General features: G+C 38.8%; 1 protein-coding gene across 1 annotated transcript in view; it reads left to right on the forward strand.

Annotated features, from left to right (window-relative positions):
• The window catches only part of LOC140922465 (uncharacterized), a 75,602-nt gene that overhangs the window by 8,436 nt on the left and 39,702 nt on the right, over positions 1-27,464 (forward strand). The window contains exons 3-4 of the mRNA XM_073372449.1: positions 16,788-17,914; positions 25,452-25,736. Of these exons, the coding sequence (XP_073228550.1) occupies positions 16,813-17,914; positions 25,452-25,736 (1,387 nt within the window). The 5' untranslated portion in view covers positions 16,788-16,812. The remainder of the gene's footprint in view (positions 1-16,787; positions 17,915-25,451; positions 25,737-27,464) is intronic.

Here is a 27,464-nt window from a genome sequence, read left to right on the forward strand (position 1 = left end):
TTGAAGTTGGGTGCCATCCTTTTCTATAGCGGAATCCATTTTAAACCTCTAGAATTATGAAAAAAAATAACGCGAAGATCAGAATGGGCACATTCCACAAAAGATAAACTAATTCGCCTCGTTGGCACTTGCCGGAAGGTACCCCTAGTCATACTTTATAGTAGAGCAGGTGTAATATATGTCTTCTCAAACTCATTAATAATTCATAAAGAAAATTCAAAGGAAATCAATGTTTAATGAGTGTTTGGATATCAGATGAAAAACTGCTCATTTTTGCATCCTTAATTTCTTCTTCAAAAATGATTTTGTTTGAGAAGAAATATCAAACATTCGACACAGTGTTTCATCACCAGATGAAACACCTCGAAGTTCGTCAAAAATACTCCGCTGCGCGTCGTATTTTCAACTCTCTTCTCGGTGTTTCATCTGGTGATGAAACACTGCATCTCATGTTTGATATATTACATGAAACTACAGCATGTAAACGAACCATGTGCAAGGCCCCCATTTTTAATGTACTGCGCAAGTACATAATACAAGGAGCCTGGAACCTAATATATTACAGCAGGGAAAAGAATGCACATATGTGTATTTTCATATTTTATATTGATTTCAGTTATGTTTCAGGACATTATGTAAACATGATTTTAGGCATAACATTAAAATATTCTTTTTGGCTCCAATTTTGTATCTATAAACAACTCATCATAGAATAATTATCAGAATAAAATCATCTTCCAAATGGTGAGGGTTCTTGTCAAATGAATCTGAGAGCTTACAGAGCATGATTATTAAAACACAATTTCATCAGTGTTCCGCCCATTGGATGCAAAATCAAACATACAAGAATGAAAGAGTGTCCTTTTACATGTACTTTTACATGTTCACGAAAAATCTGAAAACAAGGTTGAAAAGGACATGAAAAATTTGTCTATCTTTCACGAAGTTTTAGCAAATAATATTTCACAATCCACCGCCTCGATCTCTGGAATTTCTGAGAATAAGTTATCGCCATAGAGCATCACTGTAAACCAGAAAAGCAAATTTCGGAAAATGGAAGGAAACAGCCGCATACGGCCTTACTTTTAAGAGTAGGAAATTTGCTTGTTGATTTTATGCCGCTAAATACTATCAAAATACTTGAACTTCCCCCCCTTTGAATTAACCATTAAAAGTGGAAATACGGAGTGACCGAAAGACAAGTCTTACCTGTTTAGTCGCTTATGTGGGATATATCACAGGATCTCGCTGTACGGACATGGTCAAATACTACAGAAATACGGGGGTCACATAAATTACGTTGATTTCTGGCTGCTATAATTTTAACACATCAGTCACATAACATGTGATGATGCTGCAGCACATTAGACAAAGTAAATGAAGGGGTATATCTTACCTAAATGCTAGGCAGCTCTGCAGATCGTGGACAATAACCCAAAAATCCGTAACCGCTTGAATGTCAACAAATTAACATTTCACAACAACGAATTCGTGAACGCTTTATCTGCTTCATCAGAGGAGCCAAATGATGAAAATTAACCAGCTAAATGGCCCTTCTCCCATACATGACACTTCAACATGGCTTAGCCAAAGTATCCAATCTATAAGACATGTCTGTTGTTGATTGGGTATGCAAAAAAATCTCCCTTGAAAGTGCTTCTGAACAGCTTTCCGCCATTACGATTCACCGTCAGTTACCGTCAGTAAGTTAGTAAGTCTGACGCATGCGCAAACGTTACCACTTGCTGTTATAGAAGGTCAGCACTCGTTAACATCCGTCGAAAGGCCCTCTTATCTTCGGTCGGATTTCGTAAACGTATGACGTCAATCCCAAGTTAAATATGTGATTCATCTGCACTTCGATCGTCTATATCCGACTTGTTTGATTTTTGGTGAGAGGGTTTGTCTCACTTTTTCGATCATTCCTCGATTGATTCCAATCAAATCAAATAAGAAGATGCCACTGCCTCCGTTTAAAGGATGTCTTGACGTTTCAAGCCTCTTCTTACTCCGCGGGGAAAAGGACCTTTCAGTGGATGTTACTGAATAACATCCTTTGAATGGCCCCAGATCACCAGGCTGTGTATCTAGGTGACAATTATGCATTATCACTTTCCTTATTGAATACATGTACAGTGTAAAAATCGCCATACTTATATTTCACACTGGAGGAGAAGGATCAATATTGTTATTATGTTATGTTATTTATTTATTTTGTCATTTTACCAAATTTATAAGATCAAGAGAATGCGCAAAATATGAGGCTGTAATAATAATATTATTTAATAATATTTCTGTCTGATTTCGTTAAAATGACTGGTCACTAGGTTTTCGCCTGGCGCCGGGCACAGCCCTGCACCAAGCCAGTCCGGTGTCCCAAAAAGTAGGGGGCTTGCCGTCTTGGTCGGTTAAGCTGGATAGCCCAGGGACTACCCTAACAGTGGGTGGGTGGATCAGGCCTGGGGGCCAAAATTAGTGGGGTAGGGAGGGGGCTATTTTGACACAACCCCTTCAGTAAGCAGCACTGTTCACTAGAGACTTTGACTAGCAAGTACCTTGTTCTTAATTTGCCCTAGCCACTGAGCTAAATCAGGCCTCTGCTGAGAATGATAATGTTAATAGCTTTAGTCTCTATTTTTATATTTTGCCCGCACTGTCCCGCCTCGAATAGCCTTGCTTAGCTGCGGGCAATACTTCTGTAAGTTTATTTGTTTATTAATAAAGATTTGTTGTTGTTGTTGTTGTTGTTGCTGTTGATAATTGCAGAACTCAGTGGGAGGCACAGACAGTCACTCATTGTCCTGGGTGGGGAGGATCAAAGTCTTGGTACAAAGGACACACTTAGCATAGGACCTTTAGACTCTCACTGAAGCCATGTTTACATAAATTCTGTCAGACTTATTTATTTATTTAGGCTTACTTATTTTATGCTTTGTAATTAACGTGGCAAATGAAAATGTGCTTTAACTGTGCATTTTGGTTCGAAGCCATTGATACTATGAAGTCTTCATCTACATGACATCTGCAAGTTATTTCTTGGGAAAGGTTGCCTATCAGGTCAATGGGTTTGTGCAAGATTTTTTTAATACATTTCTTTAACAGTACATCAAAATGAATGAATGGTGGAATCAACATTTTTAATTCAACTTAAGTAACCCCTCAGAGTTTTGACTTGGCTTCTTGTTGTTTTGTCAAAAATGTCCTGTAAAAACTGAAAGGGAGGCCAAAGAATTTGGAAATGGTTTCTTCCCATCTGCATTAGCCCTTCCCTCTCTGTAAATAATCCCCACTCCCTGATTTCTTTGAGGTCTTGCTTGAATGTTAGTTTATAAGTGCACCTTAAAGCCTCTTCTGCTGTAATTGTTCCTTCAACTTCTTTTGCAGTAAAGGCATGTCATTCTAGAAAAAAGAAAATGCTCTGTCATTCGATCAAGTAGAGCAGATGCTATTAATTTCATGAAGCAAAAACAAACATCGAAAAGTAATATTATTGAATATTAAGATTGTTTTTCCTTATTTGATCATCATTAAACTTCCCTTCAGTTTTCCTGTGCATTAATTTATTGACTGTGTGATTTGACTGGTGGATTGATTTTTGGTGCACTCTCGATCCTACTTTCTCCCTCTATATGTTAATTTGTTTTCTTATTCATTATCAAAGTGTTGACCAAATTACTCCGGAATTATGCTGCTTGTGAAAGGCATTTGTTCAACCCAAGAGCCCCATAGAGAGAGGAGTATTTGCTAGCTATGATCTATCATGTGGGCAACTATTCTGCAAACAATTTTAGGTCTGATTTGACCGATATATTAGGATGTTTGTTGCTTAGAAAAGATGTCTTTACTTACAATAGTTTGGATTAATGCAGATTTTTAACATAGAAATTAATTGCTGTGAGCCCAGATTAGTGTCTGTTAGTAAGAGGTGCATGTATCTGTACAGTACCTGATGGAAATTGGGATTTTTTTCTCCTGCTCAAGTTCTGTGCAAACTAAATGTCATACATGTTAATGCTACCATTTACAACAGTAGTTTAGGCACATGAGTGGTGTTAAGAATACTGAAAGTTTAAAGATATTACTTTGTCTAACAAGGTAAATTATAATGATTATTATAATCATTACTATTACATTATTGTATCAATTTATTACAATATTATAGTCATTGCTATTACAAATTTTGGCAATACTATGCAAAACATGCTTACCATGCAGACAAACTCAGCCACAGTCATAGCTCTTTGCTTGAAAGGGAATTGCCTTTAATGTAAATAGCGGAGGGGGGGGGAGCTTGCCCCCACCCCCCTTCCCTATCACCACCGCAGCCATGTTTCTCAACCCAAAATTGGTCAAGTGGAAATGTTAAGATTTTATTGAACACCAGTTGTAGCATCCAGGGCGCACGTTTTCTACCCTCCGACGACTCAAGAAGCACCATGAAGCAGGATTATTTTAGCCTTTCTTTGAACAACTGCCTACGTATGCATACCCAGCCAACTGTTGATTGCTGAAGGTCTGGATCCGCCACTGTATAATAATATAGCTACTACTCACCAGTGCCTCCAAAGCCTTGCTGGCCTTGTAGTCCTTGTAGCAGGAAAATTTTACGGTATTTCGAGTCTCAAAATCTTCGATTAGCTTTGTACTTCTTTAGCGGATGAAACAGAATATAAATATCAGACAACTTAGTGTAAGCTTTGGCTTTCCGTTGTTTAGTAGTGGTATACTTAGCTTTCTTTTGCTGTCTTTCTTTTTCTACTCGTTTTTTTTTTTGCGTGTGTGTGTGTGAATGTTTCTATGCGTAGCTGTGTGTGGTGTGCGGTACCTGACCCTTTAAGGTATCAGCCACCCTTCAGGACCGTCCGCGAGCGGATCGCTGTAGCGTTAGTTGTTTTTATAAAAACCCCTATAAACCATATATTTTTTAAAAGCTTAATAATTCCAGATTATGGATTTGAACTAACAAAAGCGATTTACTTAAATGTGTTTCGAAATTGGAACGCTTTGTGTAAAAGTACACTTCTCTATAAATCATGTTCCACTCCCGCCGGAAATAAACGGAAGAAAACAATTAACACCGCATTCGCTTCTCAAAACGTTCCACTAAAAAACCGTGTCTCAGATTTTTGACAAGTGCGTTTGTTTTTCTTTTATTAGCAAATGAAGTTGGGGAAGGCAATTAGTCAACACTCCCTGTGGAAAAAAAGCTCTAGCTTTAAAATGAAAAGGAGTATTAAAATTCGCAGACACGGTTTTGTAGAAGAGATATATAGCATCACTCTGGCCAAATTTTAGCCAAATTGATTGAAAGGCTGCCGACTTGGAGTTCAAAACGTACGAGTCGATCGGCAAAATTTGCGTTCGGAGATAAAATAGAAAATACATTTCTGGCGGCATCCTACCTGGAATGAGATTATAACACCTAAATGTTTATTCTGATTGATATCAGAGAGGGATCAATTTTCTCTAACAATAGGACTTTGACAGGTAACATGTAACAGGAAAACTTCCACTCTTTTACACCACGAGAAGTACGGTTTAATTCTTTCTCGAGCAAAAGTTTTGCCTCTCCTTCGATCTTTTTTGTATGATCCGCTCAGGCGTTTTTGTTGATCGGCGCCAGGCCAAGGAAACTAAAAAACTTTGAAGCCGCCGAATGTCCACCACCGATTGCTCGAAGGCCAAGAACTGAGGCCCGGTTTATTTCAAACGCTCTGCTCTTCTCGGACGAATTAAAAACAGAATTTGTCTTGTGCGACGGACAGCTTTCATTCTCGCACTGGAATCTCCAGGTAGAACCAAGTCCATGCTTAGTCGCTACATTTTCCATGACTTGGACTCTTCCCTGGCCAAACCGACAAGATACAGACTCGTCCAGTTTATGACACGGGTATGACAGATCTTGTCAACGATCAATTAAGATAATTAACGAGAAAAAATCTTTTACCCCCGATATCTTTCGACAGAAATAATATTTTCTTCTGATTTTTTTTTTTAAAGAAAGCTCTCAAGCATATCTATTTGAAAACGTTGAAACCTCAAATATGGAAAAATGGCAATTTTAAGGGTGGCTGATACCTTAATATGATCATTTATTACTATAAATAACCTAAGTAAGGCTGCACTATCTTTTTAACCCTCAATGGTTAATATGGGCAGCCTGTACTCTCTATATATTTTCATCTAATTTATTTTGCATCATGTAAATCAATGTAGGGTACAGCTGGGTACAAATAAAGTTGTTGTTGTTTCAAGCATTCATTATTATTCGACAGAGACAGACATTACACACATGGATAATTCTCTATTTTTTATATTCCCGCCAATATTTGAAAAAGTTGTTAAGTGAGGCAGCGGTTCATTTGAGTTTTATTTGCTTGTTCGTGTAATTCTTCATGAATGCCATTCGATCCGGGGCCATTGAAGGGATGTTACTCAGTAACATCCGCTGAAAGGACCTTCTTGATGAGCTAAGAGGTTTGATCGAGGTGAAACATTAAAATATCCTTTCCAAACAGATGCAGCGGCATCCTCTTGGTTGAATCAATCGAGGAATGATCGAAAAAGCAAGACAAGACCTTGAAACAAACATCACATCATCAGGCAAATCAGAGTGGACGATCGAAACGAAGCTTACATGAGTCACAGGGGGAACCACGAGGCGAGGGTGACGTCATACGTTTACGAGGAATCCGAGCGAAGATAAGAGGGCCTTCCGACGGATGTTAACGAATGCTGACCGTTTCCCAGCCCGTTTCGCGCATGCTCGCTACAGTTCTCGAATGACTGACAGATTTCTTAACTGGGGCGACCATGGAAAGCCGAAAAGCGGCAAGATCAAAGGCCGTTGTCAGCCCCCTCTGGGTAGCACAATCGTCTCAACCTTTTTGGTTTAAGAATTCTAAAATACAAGAAAACTTAACTGTTTATAATTAGGCATACATTATGTGAAAACTGGTCTAGATTTTTTGATGATGTTAGGGACAACTGAGGTGTTAATAGAAAAAAAATGATAAATGAACAACAGCCCAGAGTAGTCTATTTTGCATCATACCAGGGTAAGTGGTTCTTGATGATAACAACTGGATTTTGCAGTATGTCACCTTTGATAGGATGGGTAACTTTATAGCTTGATCAAAAGTAATATCATAGTTTACTCGCCAATCCTAACCACACCTGCTCTCCACCCCTCCTTGAGCTTCCACACAGCATTGGCTTACTTAAGCATAGGGCATCTTACTTTACTTGGTTATTGACAAATAATGATGAGCCAAATTAAAACTTGCTTCCACTGGTCAATGATTCAGTTCTGTTAAAACTTTTTCCTTGTTGGAGGCCCCGTGTTAAAACAGTTAGCAGATAGTGAGCAGATATTGAACTTTAACTCTATAAAGCACCACATTCAGTTTCAATACAACTGAGGAGGGTGGGGATTGGGGGTGAGGCTCTACCCCCCAAAAATCAGTTCAGATTCACCTGCAGTATGCTTCTTGCCTTGCCAAATTTTGACCAAACTATGTGATTTTCATTATCCTATTTCAGGCCGGATCCAAAGTTCTATCCCCAATTTCATACCTTGTAGGTCTTGCACTCCAGTCTCAAAACTTGATGAGAGCAGCTACCCAAGAAAATGCTTTTGGGTTGTGTGTTACTCAAAGTGTACTTTTTAACGGGGGGATCTCTCAAAGCATACAGTATATATACAATGCATATATCACTCTACGTACATTTCACTGTTCCAGATAAGAAAGTACAGCTATATAGCTTATGGTAACCCGTTCTAGGCATTCGATAGTGAGAAGTAGAGCATTAAAAAAAGCAGGTTTTTTTTAGTTTTGTTCTCTTTGCACCTTACCCAATACCTGAATGTCTGGCACAGGTTACCTTAAACTACTGCTTTTAAGCCTCTCCCCAACTTATAAGCCCCCCAGTTATAGGCTCATTTACCATTGAACAAGAAAAAATGTCCCCCTGGTTGTAAGCCCTCCCCTAAGGAAAAAAACCCTTAAAACCCCTTACAAAGATGTGTAACCCATGAGCTCATAAGAAGTAGTTAAGCAGGTTTCTCTCTGGATGCATTTGCATAATTACGATCACTTCCTACTAACTCAGGTAAATTAAGGCATGGGCCTCAATTTGCCTTAATTTGCTCTCTTCAAAAGTGAGGGGGTGGTCTATATCTAAGAGCTTTAGATGAAGAGACATAAAACTTTGCCAGCTAACCACATTTTTAGTTTGTGTCAATTTCGTGCTTTAAAATTATGCAAATTAGGTCACGTGACCTCCACCGGCTAAAAAAGCTTGTTCTTGAAACGGCAACACTTTTTCGTGTGTTTTCAATTACTTTACTGGTTGCATAATGTTAAGGCCGTTTAATATATCACTTCTGTGTTTGGCCTTTTTCAGATATTTAAAATCGAAGGCGTTAAGATAGGATACAATTGCCTTGGGGGACTGAGTCTAGTTGAAAAAACCATTTATTTTCTAAAAAAGTAAAAAATTCACAAAAGGCCAAGCACAGTTTTGTATATGCTTCCATTACACATTGTCCTAAACCAAGAAGTGTTGCCATTTTTGTTTAAAGACTTTTTATTGGCCGTGTGGAGTCACGTGACATCATTTGCATAATTGAAAATCACCTAATCAGACAGAAACCACACATGTATGTATCTGGCAAAGTCTCATCTTTCTAATGCTTAAGAGATAGACCACCCCCCATCACTTTTTGACTGAATCATTGGGGACCCATGCCTTAACGGTAATTTACCCTAGAAACTAGTGTCCTGGGAAACACCTTTTATTAGTAACCGGTACTCAAAAGTACACATAACTATTTATACCCCTACAACAGAGGTGACAAGAGCTCACCTATACTGTGAAAGTTACAAAACCATGAACACCACAAATATTAAGGAATGCTATTGCATTGCAAAGAAAAAGCTAACAAGGGGTGAGAAAGCAAAACCTCAAACAGCAATGGTAATTACTTTTTGGCTTTGAGGTTTGGTCATGTGTACGGAACTTTATGGTGATTGGTCACTACACAATCAACATTTTTCAGGTATTAATGATTTTCTGAGTCAGACAGCAAGATTATTGAAAACTCTCTCTCTGAGGTACTTAGTTAGGAGACGATACCTGAACTCTTTAGGAGGATAAACCCTTTTAGCAGAACACTGAATGGCCCCCATGAACACCAAATCACCCAGACGTTTTATGATTAGGGTTAGGAAACTGGGGTTCAAGTTTTAGTTAGGGTTAATATACAGAGAGAATTGAACTGGAATTTGATTCACCCAGTACTGTATAAAGTTGCCATGCATGGAAGCCCATGAAGGTGTATTAGACTGTCACTTCTCCTGGACAAACCTTGTAATATATGTTTTCTACCCTGGGTCGGTAAAATGATTAATATTGATTTGTTTCGACGTAAATCCTTCGGCTGTCTAACACGTGTTGTCCACAAAAGCTCATCGGCAAAATTAAAACCCCGACATGCGACAACACAAAAGGAAATAAACATAGGAAAAAACACAACCAGCTCGAGTGAAATGAAATGTATATTTTACTCTCCTAACACAACACATGAATGGTTTCGTTTCAAAAAGCGTTTTGAAGTAAGCTAGCAGTTGCAGGACATGGAACGGACCTTTTTAGATTGACTTTTTCCCGCGTTATATCGATCTTCGCGATATTGCTTTCCCAGTGTTTGTTCGCCAAACGTATTGAAAAAAACAACTCACATAACTCAGACGACAGTCTGCCGATTAATTGTCTCAGTTCTGCAAACCAACAGTGTTTTCAGCCGGTTTCTGTTATTGTCTTCTTCTTTTAACCCTAAATTATCAGTGAATCTAAGTTGAGAGAAGTGGTGCATTTTAAAAACACCTCAAAGAAGCCACTCTCTGGAGAGAGCTCAGGAAGTAATATTCTTCCCCCAGTGAAGCGGTGAGGGACAAAAATCCGTTATGAGCACTGAGCAGTGATATTTGTAACTTCTGCACATGCGCGACCGGATGTCAGAAATTTTTTGACATCCGGTAACGGCTGCTTCCAGAGCCCCTCGTTTCCTAACCACGTGACCAAGAAACGAAGGGCTCTGGGGACGAGAATGGGTACATTCCGGTTGCACAGACCCGATCCAAGCCACCGCGCGGTTGTTATTGTTCTTGAAAGCAGGATACAAAAGAGCGGTACTGGGCCCAACTATAGGCATGTCCCGATTGCTGGGCAACACCGCGGCAAAACGCACTGTGCATGAGCACAAAATTTAACATCCGGTCAGCTTTTTATTTCCGGTCTAGTACATAAACCAATTGCGTAAGCATAACATTGCCGTCGCACCAAGTTTAATAGCAAAAAGGGAGAAACAGACAAAAAAGGGGCGAAAAAAATCACTTCATTCGAAAGCTTATATATTTTAATAGCGTCAAACTTTTGCACCACATGGTTATCTGTTTGCACCAACGGTGAAAATGATGTTTGAAGTTTGCCGGTCAGTGCTCGACAAGACGAATTTGTTTTTACTGGCTTTCTTGCATGCTACTGGTTTGGCATAAGTTAATTTGGGAGAAGGCGATAACTAAGAAAAGAATAACAATACTTATGAAAGAAACCAAAATAAAGACGTCATCATTATCATTAACACTAAAACCAGGAAATAAAATTTTAGTCCGCTCAATAATTTTTTTATTATCAGAGAAAACAAGAACTGAAAACAAAGATGGGCGGGATTTTTAACAACTTCGACTTTGATGACTGTGGTTACGAACACCGGGAGTTTTCAGTGCCGGGAAACTAAACATGCCTATAAAATTTAATGACTTTCATTCAAGAAAATGCCTATTTGATTCTTTTACATGGCTGTTCTTTGGTTGAAGACTTCAATAATTTCAGACTGTGCGGCTCGGCCGCATCTCATGCAAACACGAAACTTCCAGTTGCTAAATACATGGCATGAAAAGTTCGGCTTGTAAAAGCCATCGAACCAGCTTTCGCTCTCTGATTGTGAGAATGAAAAAAATAAATAGAGTTGTCAACTTGCTGCCAACCTCAACAGTATAATTAAGCTTATGTTTTATGGCAATCAACTCAGAAGAGTTTCGTTTCAAAACACGGTAAAACTCACTGGTAAATACAACTACAAAGCGATTGTGTGTCGTCGTTTTCCACATAAAGCTCGAATCGGCTTTAAGACATGAAGACTGAGAAAATGAAGAACTGAGAGTCTTAGTTTCAGCCAGGATAAGTGAAAAATAACAGTCAAAAACTTAGTTTTCGTGAATGAAAATCAGTTTACCTGACGCTCTAGGCAAACTTACACACTGAGTTAATATCATCTTACCTTTTCTGAATCTAATCGACTAACTGTTTCAGTGATCTGTGCCTGGTTATCCAAAAAAAACAATTTCAATAACTACAAAATAGTCAAAAACACGAGCAGCATGAAGCAGAACAACTGAACCACACGCTGCACACAGAATGAAGCCGAGAGCGCGCGGGAGACTTTGATCTGACTGGAAAGTGTGACTGAAAATCTGTACGGCAACTCCGGATACAACTAAGCGACTGATTTACATGAACCAAAAAATAAAACTTTATACTAAACTGGACCGAAAACAATAAACCTCACGAACTTACAAAAATTGACAATAACGATTACGTAATGCAACGCCGAGACTAGAATACAGAAAGAATACGCATATGAAAAAAGGCTAACAAAAGACTACTCCAAGCGCGATAACAAAGGTACTAATTAAACTAACTTTACGCAACGCAAAACATGAAAAAATAAAGAACAGGAAAAAACTCGCAGTCTCTCGAGGCTACAGCACAATTATTCTATTAACCGGGAACAGTCGATTTTGATTGGCTCGTGTGATGCCTCGATATAATATATCGAAAAGAGACTAATAAAAGTTGTAGCTATACGCTGATACGTTAAACTCCATACGGTTCTGTGTTGCTGGGGGAGTGCGTTAGAAACTATGCTGAGAGTTTGACTGGGTCGATCTTGGGTTTATATCTTAATAAAGAGTTTTTCTTTTTGCAAAAAACATTTATTTGGTGTTTCACTTCTATGGTCGCCTATTAGAAAATCGAGGGTTAAAGCTTTGATAAAACCAAGAATATTTATGAACATCTGCTACGAAATAATTAAAAACTACGAGCAACTTTCGAGCACTATTTCTAAATTTCAAGCACTTTTTTCAAAAATTTGAGCACTATTTGAGCGCTTTTTTGCTATCTTTTGAGCACTTTTTAGCGAATTTTCTTGCGCAATCCGGACATGCCTAGGGCCACCCATTTTGTCAAATGGAAAGGGACATTTCGGTCGGATCGAACGAAATGTTCAGACCGGTCAAAGTGGACCAGCTTCAAAGCTGGTCCCGAATATTCCGGTCGGACCAAACCGAAATGGTCCGTTCCGTTTGATGTACCAACCGAAATTTCCGGAATTTTGCGCCCTTGAATTTTAGGGGCAGATCATTAAAAAAGTTACTGGGGGGTGGTGTGGAGTTATTGAGTTAGGGTGAAGGTTAGAGTTGTCAATTTCCTTTCACGGATTTTTTGGGTCAAAATGTCGAGCATGAATATTTTTCTTGATTCTAAAAATAATCCTGGCAATCGGCAAGAATATTTTTTTCTGGACTACTCAGCCTGCACAATTTTTCTCACTCAGTTTTCTCGCGTGTGAATATTTTTTTGGTACTTTGTACCAAACTTTGTACTTTTTGGTACCAGGATGAGGGGCCAGGATAAGAATGATTTCTCCACAGCATTTAACCCACTTTTATCAACTGACTATATAAACTAATTTTTTAGTCAATTATAATACATTCATTTGTGTCACATTTCTGCCCCGTCATTCTAAAAGAAAGGAGCATGTTCAGGATATTTTTGATACAGGATTTCAACACTGTCTACACTATTAGATAGAGATAGATAAATCTACGTATGTATATTATCGATGCAGGATCTACTAATAAAACTGTTCCTAAAGACCTGTCTTGCATTTAGGTACGATGAAGAGCCTGTTGCACCTTAGGGCATAACGTGACGGTCCACTAAATTGTATTAACCTGTTCAGACGGTGTTCAGGGTCCTTTATAATGGTGTCGAAAGTATTACTACATAGCCCCGTGATGAAATCTACAATAGGGACAATGTTCACTAGTTCGATGGTCTCCTGGTAGGGCAGTCCTGGGCATATTATAGACATTGCCCGCTTCTCAACTCGCACCAACTCATCTTTTAGGTACTTTGGCAAGGCGTAAAAAAGGCAGGTGCTGCGTACGTAATAACAGAGCGCATACAAGCAGTGTAAAAGGTGGACATATCATGCCGAGGAACTCTTGATCTTTTTAACTGCAATAAAAAATACAGCCGCTTTGAAGCTTTCTTGATTACGTCACTAATATGTTCGTTCCACGTAAGGTTTCTCGATATGGTCAGACCTAGTAGTTTCGCACTAGTCACTCTCTCTAGTTCTTTACCGTCTACTCCAATAGGCGCAAACTGGGGCTCATTCTTACACTTTTCGCTATTGAGTTTGACTCTATTCTACATAGACCACTCCGCGACCTTATCTGCGATATCCTGGGCACAACTGCGGTTGCCCTTGGAAACGACTTCTGATACCGTCGTATCGTCAACGTATTCCATACATTAGCTAAATCATCAACATCTAAGGCCCGGTTCAAACGTCGAATTTCACATGTGCCGAACTTAACGTGAGAGTTAAATGCATGTGAAGTGCGACGTTTGAATCAATTAAATTCGACTGTTTAAATTAAATGCAACGTTTGCCGTATCTGCGACTGAAACAGTCGAAGATTCGACTTAGGTTCGACTTTTGATTCAAACGTCGCATTTCACATGTGCCGAACTTAATGAATGAATTTTAGTAAATTATTATTATATTACTGGGAATATTGACAGCGAAGAGAGTTAAATTCGACAGAGTTCAGTGAGTTAAATTCGACGTTTGAATCAAATGCCTTATTTAACTATTTTAGTCGACTAAAATAGCAATTAAATTCGGCACATGTGAAATTCGACGTTTGAACTGGGCCTAAGTCATTTATAAGTACAAGAAACAGCAATGGGCCTAATTTTGTTCCCTGAGGGACCCCGGGGGACACTGAACCCCACTCTGAGTAACAGCCCTCAGATAGTTTGATTCTTTTTTTTTTTTTTTTTTTAATTATTATTTATACATTTATTCAATCAACAATCAAAAATACTTACAAACACTACGATACTTACACTACTTACAATACAATATTTAGAATACAATAGACTAAGGTACTTTCTCTGTTTACAATGTAAAGACTTACAATACTCGGTACTTACAACACTACCTACTCACTACTCACACTACAATGCACTATTTACAAGCAGTTCTAATTAGTAATTGTACTTCAAAACCAACATTTACAAAACCAAACATTCACGGTAAACGCACTTATATCTTAAGTGTCTTAAAGAGGCAGCGATTGTGAAGCAAAAGATACACCAGGTTAAAGCTGGAGAAAATGAGCAGAGGATCGAGATATACAAATGTATACAAAATCAAAGGCTTACTGAAATAAGGAGCTCACATTTTCCCATTTTTTTGGTAAAATGGGACTGCAGTGGTCTCTATGTGGTAGAATGATTTGAGGTATTGCAGGAAGCCTGCTATCTTTGGCGAGGTTTCCCTTCTTTTGCTAATCCAGATGTAATTTCTGGCTAGAAGGAAAAGGAAATTAATTTGCTGGCAGTTTTTTGAAGAATCCGGCTTTAGACCAAGTGCAACAAATATATCTAATGTGTAATGTTCCGGTGTAATGTGGAGCAAAGTCAGCTTAAGAGATAAACTATGCCAGAAAAAGGTCACTTTAGGACAAGACCAAAAAAGATGAAGAAGTTTCTCCGGTTCATTATTACAAAAAGAACAATTTGGGTTGTCTTTTACGCCAATTTTTGTTAAGAAGTCGTTCGTTGATATTCGTCTATGTAAAAATTTATATTGGAATTCAATAATTCTTGTACTTTTAGTATATTTAGCGGCCAACTGGTAGGCTTCCCGCCAATTAATCGCCTCCACATCATTTTCGTTGCAGTCTTTTAGCCATTTCTGTTGATTATGGGATGGTAACTTGCATTTTGTAGAAAGCAACTTGGTGTATACAAGTTTGCTCGCACTTTGGCATTCTGTTAATCTTACTACAAAGGTTTCATAATTGTTGCAGTTTTTGATACCGTTTGTTTTACATGTAGTCCAAAGAGATTTTAGAGCAGACACTAGTCCGAAATAGTTTAAAAGACAAACTTTGAGGCTGTATTTTTGCTGCAGCTCAGCTAGTGATAAAAATTGGTTATGTTCATCTTTCAAATGTTTCACTTTCGTAACGCCTCGATCAAACCATTCACGATAGAAGACGGGGCAGTTATCGATTCTAATGAGTGAGTTGTACCATAAAGTTTGTTCAAGAAATTGTTTCTCGGACGTTATGTTTTCATCAAAATTGACTTCCGCCCAGATTGAAAGTATCTCTTTTATAAAGTTATTCTTAATCTTGAGATTCTCAATGGTATCTTTCTTGTTTAAATTACTAGTGAGGACTATTGTGCCTCCAAATCGCTCTAACTCTATATCAAAAAAATATTTCCATTTTCCCTGGTTCTCTTCATCCAGATATTTTTTAATCCATGTAGCTTTCAGGGACTTGTTAAAAGACTGTATGTCTATCATTTTAAGTCCTCCATTAGCATAATCGTTTGTTATAATGTCTCGTTTGATTTTATCTCCTTTTCCATTCCAGGTAAATCTACTAGTGTCTGGGTGTAGAATCCTCCAGACGTCTACCAGATCTAGTTTCTCAGAGAATTCTTGAACAACTTTAACACTATTTTGGTGAGTTTTAGTAAGACCACCCACCTTGTCCTTCTCTAAATCCAGTATTTGATTCTTTGGGAACGATTAGAAAGGAAATCTATGATCCAATTGATAATTCTTGTAGGCAGATTCAACCTGCACAATTTCTCTACGAGTATTCTATGATCTATAAGGTCAAAGGCTTTTTTATAGGCAAAGAGAATAGCTCTAACTGTAGCGCCGTTGTCATCGGTTGAAACCGTTTTACAGCTTAAACCTGAAATGCACCCATTTTGGGCAGAAAAGAAGCGAAGAAACTGCTCAGGTTATTCCTTCCAGACTATAGGTAAAGACTGCACATGCAAAAACCCCTATTGTTTTTATGGCAAACAGCAGAACCTCACCATCAAATTGAAAATTGACTGCTAGGTTCGAATTCACAGTCTATCCTCTGCAAACTACCCCGTTTTGTTCCAATCTTCTTCGTTAACATTATCCAAAGCTCTTAGGTTTGTGGAAAGGTTGAACAAGACTGCTGTCAATTTTTTAAGAAGAATCCAAGCATCCAATAAACATTCCGTTTGTTCATTTATTGGCATTGCTGTTGATGTCAGCTCTCAGTCCTTAAAGTGATACTCTATGGAAGTGTTCTCACTAGGTGAGCGATAGTCGACCCAAAAACCCATCACATGCATTTTTAGTACAATTTTGTACGCAAGTGCAAGACGTATTTTTTTTATGGATTGACAGTTTTCTTTAGAACTTAATTAGTTTTACTTAAAGCTAACTTCAATTCTCGATCCCGTTCGTACCCGGGCTTTCAATTTAATTGACTTGGGCTTAGACTAATATGCTGGTAAACTTTCCACCTACCCCTCCCCTCTCAGTTTAAGTAACATTGTAATTTCTGTCTCTTTTTCTTTAGTCTCACCAATGATATTGGCATAGAAATGGCCACAGGTACATCACTATCAGCGGCAGATGAAGCGTTACGTGCAACAGATGAAAAAGCAAATTTTCAGCGGTTGACACGGCTTCTGATGCGTGGAGGTCTCTCACTTTTAAAGGAGGTGTTTGACAGTATCCATCCCTCACTTAACCTTCCAGCTGTGCTTAGTAACCCTGCAATAAAGGCGCAGCTCCAAACTCTTAAAAGAAACAGAGTCCTTACCCGCCCCGAATGGAACTGCCTTTACAACCCAAGTGGGCCAGGGACGTATGGAAAATCGACCGATTTTGATATCAGCTTACTTTGTAAACTGTTTCGAGCAATATGCAGCCTCACTCCTCCCATTACTGGATGGGACAACTTACCCAGCAGCACTGATCACAGTCTTGGGGCCGACTTGGTTAGAATTAGGATTTATCGTAACACAATTTATAGTCACAACCACAGCATGGAGATGACAAATGCTGATTTTGAGAAGCTTTGGATGGAAATTAGTGAGGCACTATTAAGAATTGCTAGCAGCATAAGTAGTGCAAAGAGAGATGAGTGGAAGAAGTCCATAGAAAGCTTTTTCCATGAACCACTAACACCAGATGCACAAGAAAATGTCTTACAACTTCGGGCATGGTACAGAAAAGAAATGGAGACTAAAGACAAAGTAGAAGAGCTAACAGAAGTGGTCAATCAGATGAAAATTAATCAAGACCAAATGCTCATGTCTATTCACATCCTTGCAGAAATGTTTGTTAAAGGAAGTGTGTCTTCTGTACGGAATAATAAAGAAGTTCTTGACTTCTGGTCTGTTGTTTGTTCTTTCAAAGATTCATTTTATAAACTGTTTGAATATCTGAAATCAAAAGTTGGAGTTGACGTTCACGACTACAGACTAGGCAGCTTGATCGTAACAGTCTCCTGCAGTTCTTTAGAAGTTCTTGAAGAATTGTGGGAGGAGTACCGAACAGGGCAACTTAATGAAATGGTTCAGGCTACGCTTGTATCGGCAGAGGTTCTTGAAAAGCTTGAACTCAGTGAGGTAAAACTGAGAACCATTATTTCAGAGGAAGACTACTTGTCATACAAAGATTTTTTGAAGAACAGATCAGGTAATGATAAGATATCTTTAAGTGGCTCTTAAAAGCCACCAGTTAATAAATAGGGTTTAAAAAGGCCTTAGAGTTAATCAATACTTGCTAATTTACAACTTTTGGCATTAGTAGTTTTCAGTCCTTCGCTTTGTGTAATATTCACATATGGGAAATTAGCGGATCGAGTGTAGGTATGCAAACAAAAACTCAAGTTAATCGATATGGCATGAACAAGGAATGTTTATTTACATATTACCCTTTCATTAAGATGTAAGCTCCAAATAATTCATGCGTCGGGATATATTTTGAGACGGGTGATGAACATAATCACCAAAAAATTAAACTGAGTTGTGTCCCACATTGGTGGTTTTTACTGGGTGGTTAGATTATTTGGATACTGGGAGCATCAGCCCTAGAAACAAGCAAGGTAGATAGTATTAGAATTACTGTAGAAACGTGATGTACTGATACACGTTGATATAGTACTGAACTATAGGGTTGGAATAATCAAACATTAAGATGCATTACTTACAGTAGTCTGTTACACAGCCATTTACTAAAAACGGCTGTGTAGCAGACTACGCATTACCATCCTTTTTTCGGGCAAATGTGAAACTTAAAGACCCACACTCCACGGTCGCTGTTGCTAACCGTGACTAAACAGAAGAGTAATAACTAAAGGCGCTTGTTTTTCACCTTAACATGCTGCTGTAAGTGGCAATATACGCTTAATGTCAGGTGTCAAGGGAAACAGTCAGTTTTGCTTTCCCGAGAGTCCTGATGTTTCTCGAACCGAGGACTCCAGGGGAAATAAATTATTATAACTAGTTTCCTTGGCCACATGAGCACTTTTAATTCTTAAAACAGCTAAATGAATGATTCGCAAAGTACTTTCCTTATATCATCTGCATCTTTGCAATCCACTAGCTGCTATATCTCTTCTTGAGTAATTTGGTATTTTTCAGCTTGACACTCCATCTTTAATTAGTTGCATTGATTCACGAAAGGTTAAACGGAGCAATGTTTTCCCGCCTTCTCTAACGTCCCAATTCTCGCCATGTTTTGATCATGTACCGCCGTATCCAGAGTGGGGTACAATTGCTGCACTGTATCACGATCGGGATACATTGACTAAAAATTAAAAAATTTATTCAAGGCAACGTGGCCAAGAATCAACCAATGGCAGTCTCTGTTTAACTGGGGAAAGCCAAGGAATATACTTTACAATATCAACATAGTTTTCCAAGGTTTTAAACTTATCTAAATTATACTCGCTGATGCAAAAACAGCCTTTGAACGACGACTACGAGATTGATATTAATTCAATCTCCGAAATGACGTTTCGCAAATAACACAATCGCATTTCTGACACTTTCTAATAGCTTCAGTTAAAATAATTTCTCAAGGCATAAGAGGTGAGTAGAGACATGGGAAGATCTTTGCACGGAAAAGTTTACTTTCATTTAGTGCTATTGTTCAACCTGAAAAGTCTAATGAATATCCGGGAGAAAACAAGTTCGAATTTTCCATTCGATGCAACGCTTGGTGGGCTGATATTACTTCCTCTACAAAAATGTTTAATATGAATGTCTGTAGGTTAAAAAATAAAAAGGGAATCTACAACGAAGAGAATGGACTCAGTTTTGCACAACTCTCTCGTATTTTCCAGAGGCCATTTTGTTACTTTTATCATTTTCCTGTACAGCAATGTCCAATTTCTGGACAATATGAAGCGATCAACCGGTCTAAAATTAAGGTGACATTCAAAAGGTTTATTTCTGCTACGGTTACATATGGCCATTCCAAAAACCTTATGCTCGTTATACGTGCGCATATGTTGATGTTGCAGCCAAGGTGGAGGAACCCAGCAGTCCGAGGGCTACACAAGTTTCCCACAACCAACTCACTAAGCTTTCAAAAGCGCTTGGGGCAAACTGGAGAAAGCTCGGTAATTCCCTTGGAGTTTCTGAGCAACAACTCGAGGATATTAACAAAAGGAATAAACGTAAAAGTGATAAAGGAAAGCACATGCTTGATGAGTGGAAGAGAACAAGTGGTGATGCTGCTACGTTGGAGGCCTTACAGGAAGCACTGAAGATGGCAGAAATGGATGATCTGTTGGATGTAGTTGCAGGTACACATTCTTATGATCACAAAAAGTAAGCAAGCGGTTAGGCATGGGACTATGCACACCATACCACGAAAGTTAGCTCAATTCCTTATTTATAATCATTTTCCTTATCGAATTTTGAGAGTTAGCAATCACAATCGTTTACTGATCAGCAGCTGACGTGAAATCAGTTGAAGACAGTAGGTGTGATTTCTGAACGAAACCTAGATGCTACCTCGGAGGAGGAGTGACAGGAGCACCCAAAAGATCTGTTCCTCAAAATATCTTTTCTTCAGACCAATTCTTGCTGGCTGGCCACAGCCATTTTTTCTACGCCTAACTACCCCCCCCCCCCCCCCCCCGCGCCAACTAAAGGTCTGAATTTTGTCTGTGGCCACACCCAAAGTGGCCAGAAGTGCCTGGAGATACGTCTGCTGAAAAAAAAGTTATAGGTACACCTTGCTGGCTTGGAACTCTTCCATCAGTCTTGCTTAGAGCGAAGAACAGATAAATTTTCCCCATCAATCTCCCAAATTGCTTAAAATGGCTTCAGAAAGCTTTATTCATGCTTTGTTGTTGTTTTTAGGTCTGTTTCGCCATTTCTTTCCCGTTTTAAAAAAGTAAATTTGACGAGGTGTTACAAGAAGACAGGAATAAGTTATCTTTTGTCTGCTTATTGTAGGCGAGACCTACAGCGAGTACGCATTCTTATGATAGTGAACTTGGTATATATAGGTAATAACATGATTTCGACTGCAATTTGGAATAAATTGACCACAAAGTGCACTCACCCTACGGGCTCGTGCACTTTGTGGTCTTTGAAAAATTTACTAGTGCTTATTTGTACAGGTAATCACAATCACATGAGTGCAATTTGGAATAAATAAGCACGAGTAAATTTTTTCAAAGACTAACAAAATTGCACGAGCTCGTAGTCCTTATTTATTCCAAATTGCACGCGAAAAATCGTGTGATTACTTATTAATAAGATTCATGGAAAACTTGCGAGATAGCTTTAAAATCACTTTAATAAGGAGTCAACACGCGGAAACTACGTGCAAAAATAGATTATTCAAATGCTGCAAATATCATAACACGTGCAGTCAAAACAACATTTTGCTCGATCTTTTTAAAGTTTGCAAGCTGCAGAAACGGGCTGAACAGTTCATGGAATTGTTCAATGTGTTTGAATTAAAGATTCTGGGTTATTACCTCGAGTTTTCCGCTCCTCCGGATAATTTCTTCTTCCTCCTAATTTGATACTTGCCGAGCTTTGTTTGGGTGCTTACCACGGCCAGCCAAGCGAAGCTGTTTCGCTTTGTCCTCCAACAACTCCTTGGACGAACTAAATTCTCGGTCACATACAATGTTCCTTAAGTGTCTATCAAGCGATGCCATCATTACTTTAAGGCTTTCCGGTTGATAATTTTTACCTTTTTTATTGCTTGTCTTCGACGTAGAAATGCTCGAGCAAAGTGTTAAGCGCACCCGGCTCATAATTTTCTATTTCATTAGTAATTTCCTTATCTACGCACCAACTCTTCGAAACTGAGAGCCAAAAACTAGTGCTTTTCGCAGTGTTTTCGTTTTTAGGGCAGTTTTTCAGCTCCTCTACAGTTGTTTCGGTCGCAAAAGCAAATGTGCTGCAAATGCCAACCACTGCGGTTTTTGCTCGAAACCGGTCCGGAGCAGATCCAATTCTGTGCCATTTAGATGGCGCATTTGACCGGCTCTCAGTGAATTCCTTTGTTTATTAGCCAATCAGAATGTCACGTTTGTTATTCTTTTCAGCACTCAATTACCATTTTTCTGCACCGTGTTACCTAAAAACTGCATTTCTCTTAGCCAATCACAATCGAGAAATTTTTTCATGTAAATTATTGCTTCCAAAATGCACGAGAAAAATCATGTGGTTACTTATTAATAATGCACTCGTAAAACATAACCACAACAACGAATTTTGAGAGCGCTCTCGTTTTTAGTTCATTAAACTGATTGGCTCAAACAGACTACTACCTTTCATGGTCTTGAAAAAGTTTGAATTTAACAAACTTTGTCAAATTCAAACTCTTTCAAGACCTACGGTTTCAAAATCACTCAGCTAAGAACTTGGAAATGTGCAAGGATTGATTTTATATGGAATAATTAGGAAAAGTATAAAACAGTGTTTTTAAATTCATCCCCCATTATGAGAGCTCGGCGTTTACAAGAAGTGTTTACAAGAAGTATACTGCCGTTTTGAAATCAGGAGAATGCTTCGCGCAGCCAAAGATGAAAGGCACTTGCTAAGGTTTTTTAACGACTTTTCATCATTGTCTGAGACCTGAGACCCCATCATAGCTGGATTCATCGAGAAATTTTTGAGATTTAAAACCCGAAAAATGAAGGAGGCAATTTGTTCTCTTTCGACGCTGCCATCGATGGGTGAGTGGAGGCACAGTTGTTGTGGTGTCGTAAACTGCCAGTATTAATATAATATATGCTTTTTCTCAGCGCTGGGGTTTTCATTATTTCATTGGCCTACTGCAAGAGTCATCGTAGCTCTTCTTCGTCGCCTTCATCGTAGTCGTTAAGGAAATTTATACCTCTGTGGCCTGTGACGTTGGCGAACTGTTCTGAACTTACAATCTTTGCATTCTTCAGCTTCCTGACTGTTGTTTTTCTTGCACAATGATTCGTTAACTTTTTTATCACTTTCTTTAAGGCTAGTACCGGCTACGGATACTTTCATTATGTTACGGTTATGGTATTCTCGTCCATTGGTTTAGTTTGGACCAGATGTTTAAATTTTCGGTTTCGTTTGCTAGAGGTAGAAAAATCAGACCATCGCATGGATGTTTTTTAAAATAGAGGTCTTCGCTCCACAAAAGACTCCAAGAGAGCAACCGGACACCTTTCTCCTCCAACAAATAACGTAGGTGACTTGAAATCCCTGTTGTTATCATGGAAAACCTGTATCCTTGTTCATTTACATGCCTGAATGGTTTGCGTGTGGTTGCAACCGTTTTTGTTTTATATTTTATTACTTTAGCGCAGTCTGTTGTAAGTAGCTTGTTTTTTAATTTCTCTGGCTCATTTTCCTCGATTTTGTTGACGGTATTTTTCTCTTAGCAACGCATTTTCAATACTTTTAGCTTTTTACTGTGTTCGGGTTTTTGGAATATTTTTTTAACTTTTCTATTGTTGTTTTGCGTGCAAAATTAAATCCCGTCGTCGTCTACTGAAAACCATGGCCATTTTCTAGAGTTTTGTTAAAACAGCTCTTAACTGATTGGTTCTTGGTGGTGTCTTTTGTGTTTTCAGCCAATCAGAAACCATTTGTAATTTGCACTCGTGTTACAGAAGAACTGCACTCCTTTCTCAGCCAATCAGAACTGAGTAATTTTTTCGTGTATATTATTAACACAAATACACAACTAATTAATTAGAAATAATGTGCACGGTGATTGTTCTGGCTAATATAAATGCGTTCCCCCCTTGTAGCCCTTTACCCTCGTTTTATGCAAAAATTATAAACACACTATCGCACGATTACGCCAAATTCGGATTATCAATGTGGAACCACACGACTGTAAGAGGTAAGTCACGTTCTGCTTGCGAAATATAACAGTGCGAGACTCGCGAATTTTATACTATGAAAACAGTCGCAAGTCATGCCCAGTTTGTAGGAAATCTTACGACCGGTAGCCCTCTTTGCTATTAGTTGTTGGGTGGTTTCAGTATTGCCAGGGGTAGAACTTAAGTTCTCGAGAGAGGAGCCAGTTAATTAGTATCATGTAGTACTTGCTCGCATGAAAGATTCCGCATCATCCTCTTTCGTCATTGCAGGCACACCAGTTTCCTACTTATTACTTGATGGCCTTGCAGAAGGTCTTGATACAAACTGGATAGAGCTTGGCAAAATCCTTGGCTGTTCCAAGAAAAAACTACAAAAAATAGACATGGAGAATGAATGTTTACGTGATAAAGGAATGGCGATACTTGTTGGGTGGAAGATGAGACGCGGTGATGATGCTACAGTAGAGGTGTTACAAAATGCTCTGATGGAGTTAGGAATGATGGATATGTTGCAACTTGATGCAGGTAAGAATTATTATCATGATAGTTAAAGCTTGAATTTGCTAGAATTACCAGCAGTTATTATTACAAACTTGATGTCCAATTTCTTAGACCAAGCTGACCCCAAGGCTAAATATTGTGGAAGGGCAAAAACGATTCGAAAACGACAAGAGAGGAGTTTTTTTCTTAACTCCGCAAAACAATACGGATACGTGTGGACGGCTTCTTAGCCTCCTATGAAGCGTTTTCACATGATGTCACAGAGGCCACGTTGGTGAACCAAGAACAATGAAACTGCTGCCGTGTTAGTTTACCAAGACGGTCCTTTGGGAGTTGAGTACCTCTCTCATGCAAAAACTTTCTTTTCTTCCAAGAAATGAACATTCCTTTTATTAGTTTATTCCAGTTTTTATAGGGCTGTAGATATTTATTCATGTATCTGAGTGACCGAATAATTATACCTGAAGTTTTGAAAACCGGGTTAGCAAAAAAATCAACTGATTCTACTATTTAGCAATTTAAAACAATAAAAAATCATTCAAAGGCCGATTTAAAGCCTTTATCTGACGTCAGGTTGTAAGTTAGTGGTCCCTAGAAACATTTAGCGAGTCCAAATTCTAAATGACGCAAATTTTAGAACATTTATTCAGTAATGTGACTGTGTGAAGTTTCAAACTGGTGTCATCTCAGTCTAGAAGTGTTTAAGTTGAGTGAACTGCAGCGAAAAAGTGCCTGGTTAAGGCTTACATAACAACTTAAAAGTATTTAATTAGCAAAACACTGCTTTTTTGCGGTCCGATAAATGGCAGGATTTCGCATAGAATAGACAACAAACTGATTGAAATATAACCCTAGACGAATTATCACCTTCTTATCTATAAAAATCGGCCTATGATTCAAAGCCAAGAGCCCGCTGAAACTATAGACCTAGATCCCGTTTTCCTGAGTCGAGAATTGGTTTTCCACGACAAGGAATATATTTTACAATATCAACATAATTTGCCAAGGTTTTTAAATTATGTAAATTATACTAGCTGGTGCAAAAAACAGCCTTTGAACGACGACTACGAGATTGATATTAATCCAATCTCGGAAATGACGTTTCGCAAATAACACAATCACACTTCTGACACTTTCTAATAGCTTCAATTAAAATAATTTCTCAAGGCATAAGAGGTGAGCAGGGACATGGATGGGAAGATCTTTGCACGGAAAAGTTTACTTTCATTTAGTGCTATTGTTCAACCTGAAAAGTCTAATGAATATCCGGGAGAAAACAAGTTCGAATTTAGAGTGACATTCAAAAGGTTTATTTCTGCTACGGTTACACAGGGCCATTCCAAAATCCTCATGCTCGTTATACGTGCGCATATGTTGATGTTGCAGCCAAGGTGGAGGAACCCAGCAGTCTGAGGGCTACACAAGTTTCCCACAACCAACTCACTAAGCTTTCAAAAGCGCTTGGGGCAAACTGGAGAAAGCTCGGTAATTCCCTTGGAGTTTCCGAGCAACAACTCGAGGATATTAACCAAAAGAATAAACGTAAAAGTGATAAAGGAAAGCACATGCTTGATGAGTGGAAGAGAACAAGTGGTGATGCTGCTACGTTGGAGGCCTTACAGGAAGCACTGAAGAAGGCAGAAATGGATGATCTGTTGGATGTAGTTGCAGGTACACATTTTTATGATCACAAAAAGTAAGCAAGCGGTTAGGCATGGGACTATGCACACCATACCACGAAAGTTAGCTCAATTCCTTATTTATAATCATTTTCCCTATCGAATTTTGAGAGTTAGCAATCACAATCGTTTACTGATCAGCAGCTGACGTGAAATCAATTGAAGACAGTAGGTGTGATTTCTAAATGAAACCTAGATGCTACCTCGGAGGGGGAGTGACAGGAGCACCCAAAAGATCTGTTCCTCAAAATATCTTTTCTTCAGACCAATTCTTGCTGGCTGCCACACCCATTTTTCCTACGCCTAACTAACCCTCCCCCCCCCCCCCCCCCCGCCAACTAAAGGTCTGAATTTTTCAATTCTGTGGGCACACCCAAAGTGGCCAGAAGTGCCTGGAGATATAACTGCTGAAAAACAAGTTGTAGGTACGCCTTGCCGGCTTGGAACTCTTCCATCAGTCTTGCTTAGAGCGAAGAACAGATAAATTTTCCCCATCAATCTCCCAAATTGCTTAAAATGGCTTCAGAAAGCTTTATTCATGCTTTGTTGTTGTTTTTAGGTCTGTTTCGCCATTTCTTTCCCGTTTTAAAAAAGTAAATTTGACGAGGTGTTACAAGAAGACAGGAATAAGTTATCTTTTGTCTGCTTATTGTAGGCGAGACCTACGGCGAGTACGCATTGTTATGATAGTGAACTTAGTATAGGTAATGACATGATTTCGAATGCAATTTGGAATAAATTGACCACAAAAAGCACTCACCCTACGGGCTCGTGCACTTTGTGGTCTTTGAAAAATTTACTAGTGCTTATTTGTACAGGTACTAACATTATTTCGAGTGCAATTTGGAATAAATAAGCACGAGTAAATTTTTTCAAAGACTAACAAAATTGCACGAGCCCGTAGTCCTTATTTATTCCAAATTACACGAGAAAAATCGTGTAATTACTTATTTATTATATTTATGAAAAACTTGCGCGATAGCTTTAAAATCAGTTTGATAGGGAGTCAACACGCGTAAACTACGTGCAAAAATAAATTATTCAAATGCTGCAAATATCATCACACGTGAAGTCAAAACAACATTTTGCTCGATCTTTTTAAAGTTTGCAAGCTGCAGAAACGGGCTGAACAGTTCATGGAATTGTTCAATGTGTCTGAATTAAAGATTCTGGGTTATTAACTCGAGTTTTCCCCTCCTCGGGAGAATTTTCTTTGATACTTGCCGAGCTTTGTTTGGGCGCTTACCACGGCCAGCCAAGCGAAGCTGTTTCGCTTTGTCCTCCAACAACTCTTTGGACGAACTAAATTCTCGGTCACATACAATGGACAGGGTGCAGCCTTTGTTCCTTAAGTGTCTATCAAGCGATGCCATCATTACTTTAAGGCTTTCTGGTTGATAATTTTTACCTTTTTATTGTATGACTTTGACGTAGAAATGCCCGACCAAAGTGTTAAGCTCACCGTTAAGCTCACTCATAATTTTCTATTTCATCACTGATTTTCTTATCTACGCACCAATTCTTCGAAACAGAGAGCCAAAAACCAGTGCTTTTCGCAGTGTTTTCGTTTTTAGAGCAGTTTTTCAGCTCCTTTACAGTTGTTTCGGTCGCAAAAGCAAATGTACTGCAAATGCCAACCATTGCGGTTTTTGGTCGAAACTGGTCCGGAGCCAAATTTTGCGCCATTTAGATGGCGCATTTGATCGGCTCTCAGTGAGTT

The sequence above is a fragment of the Porites lutea genome, chromosome 13, assembly GCF_958299795.1.
Source record: "Porites lutea chromosome 13, jaPorLute2.1, whole genome shotgun sequence".
In the NCBI taxonomy this organism is placed as follows: Eukaryota; Metazoa; Cnidaria; class Anthozoa; order Scleractinia; family Poritidae; genus Porites; species Porites lutea.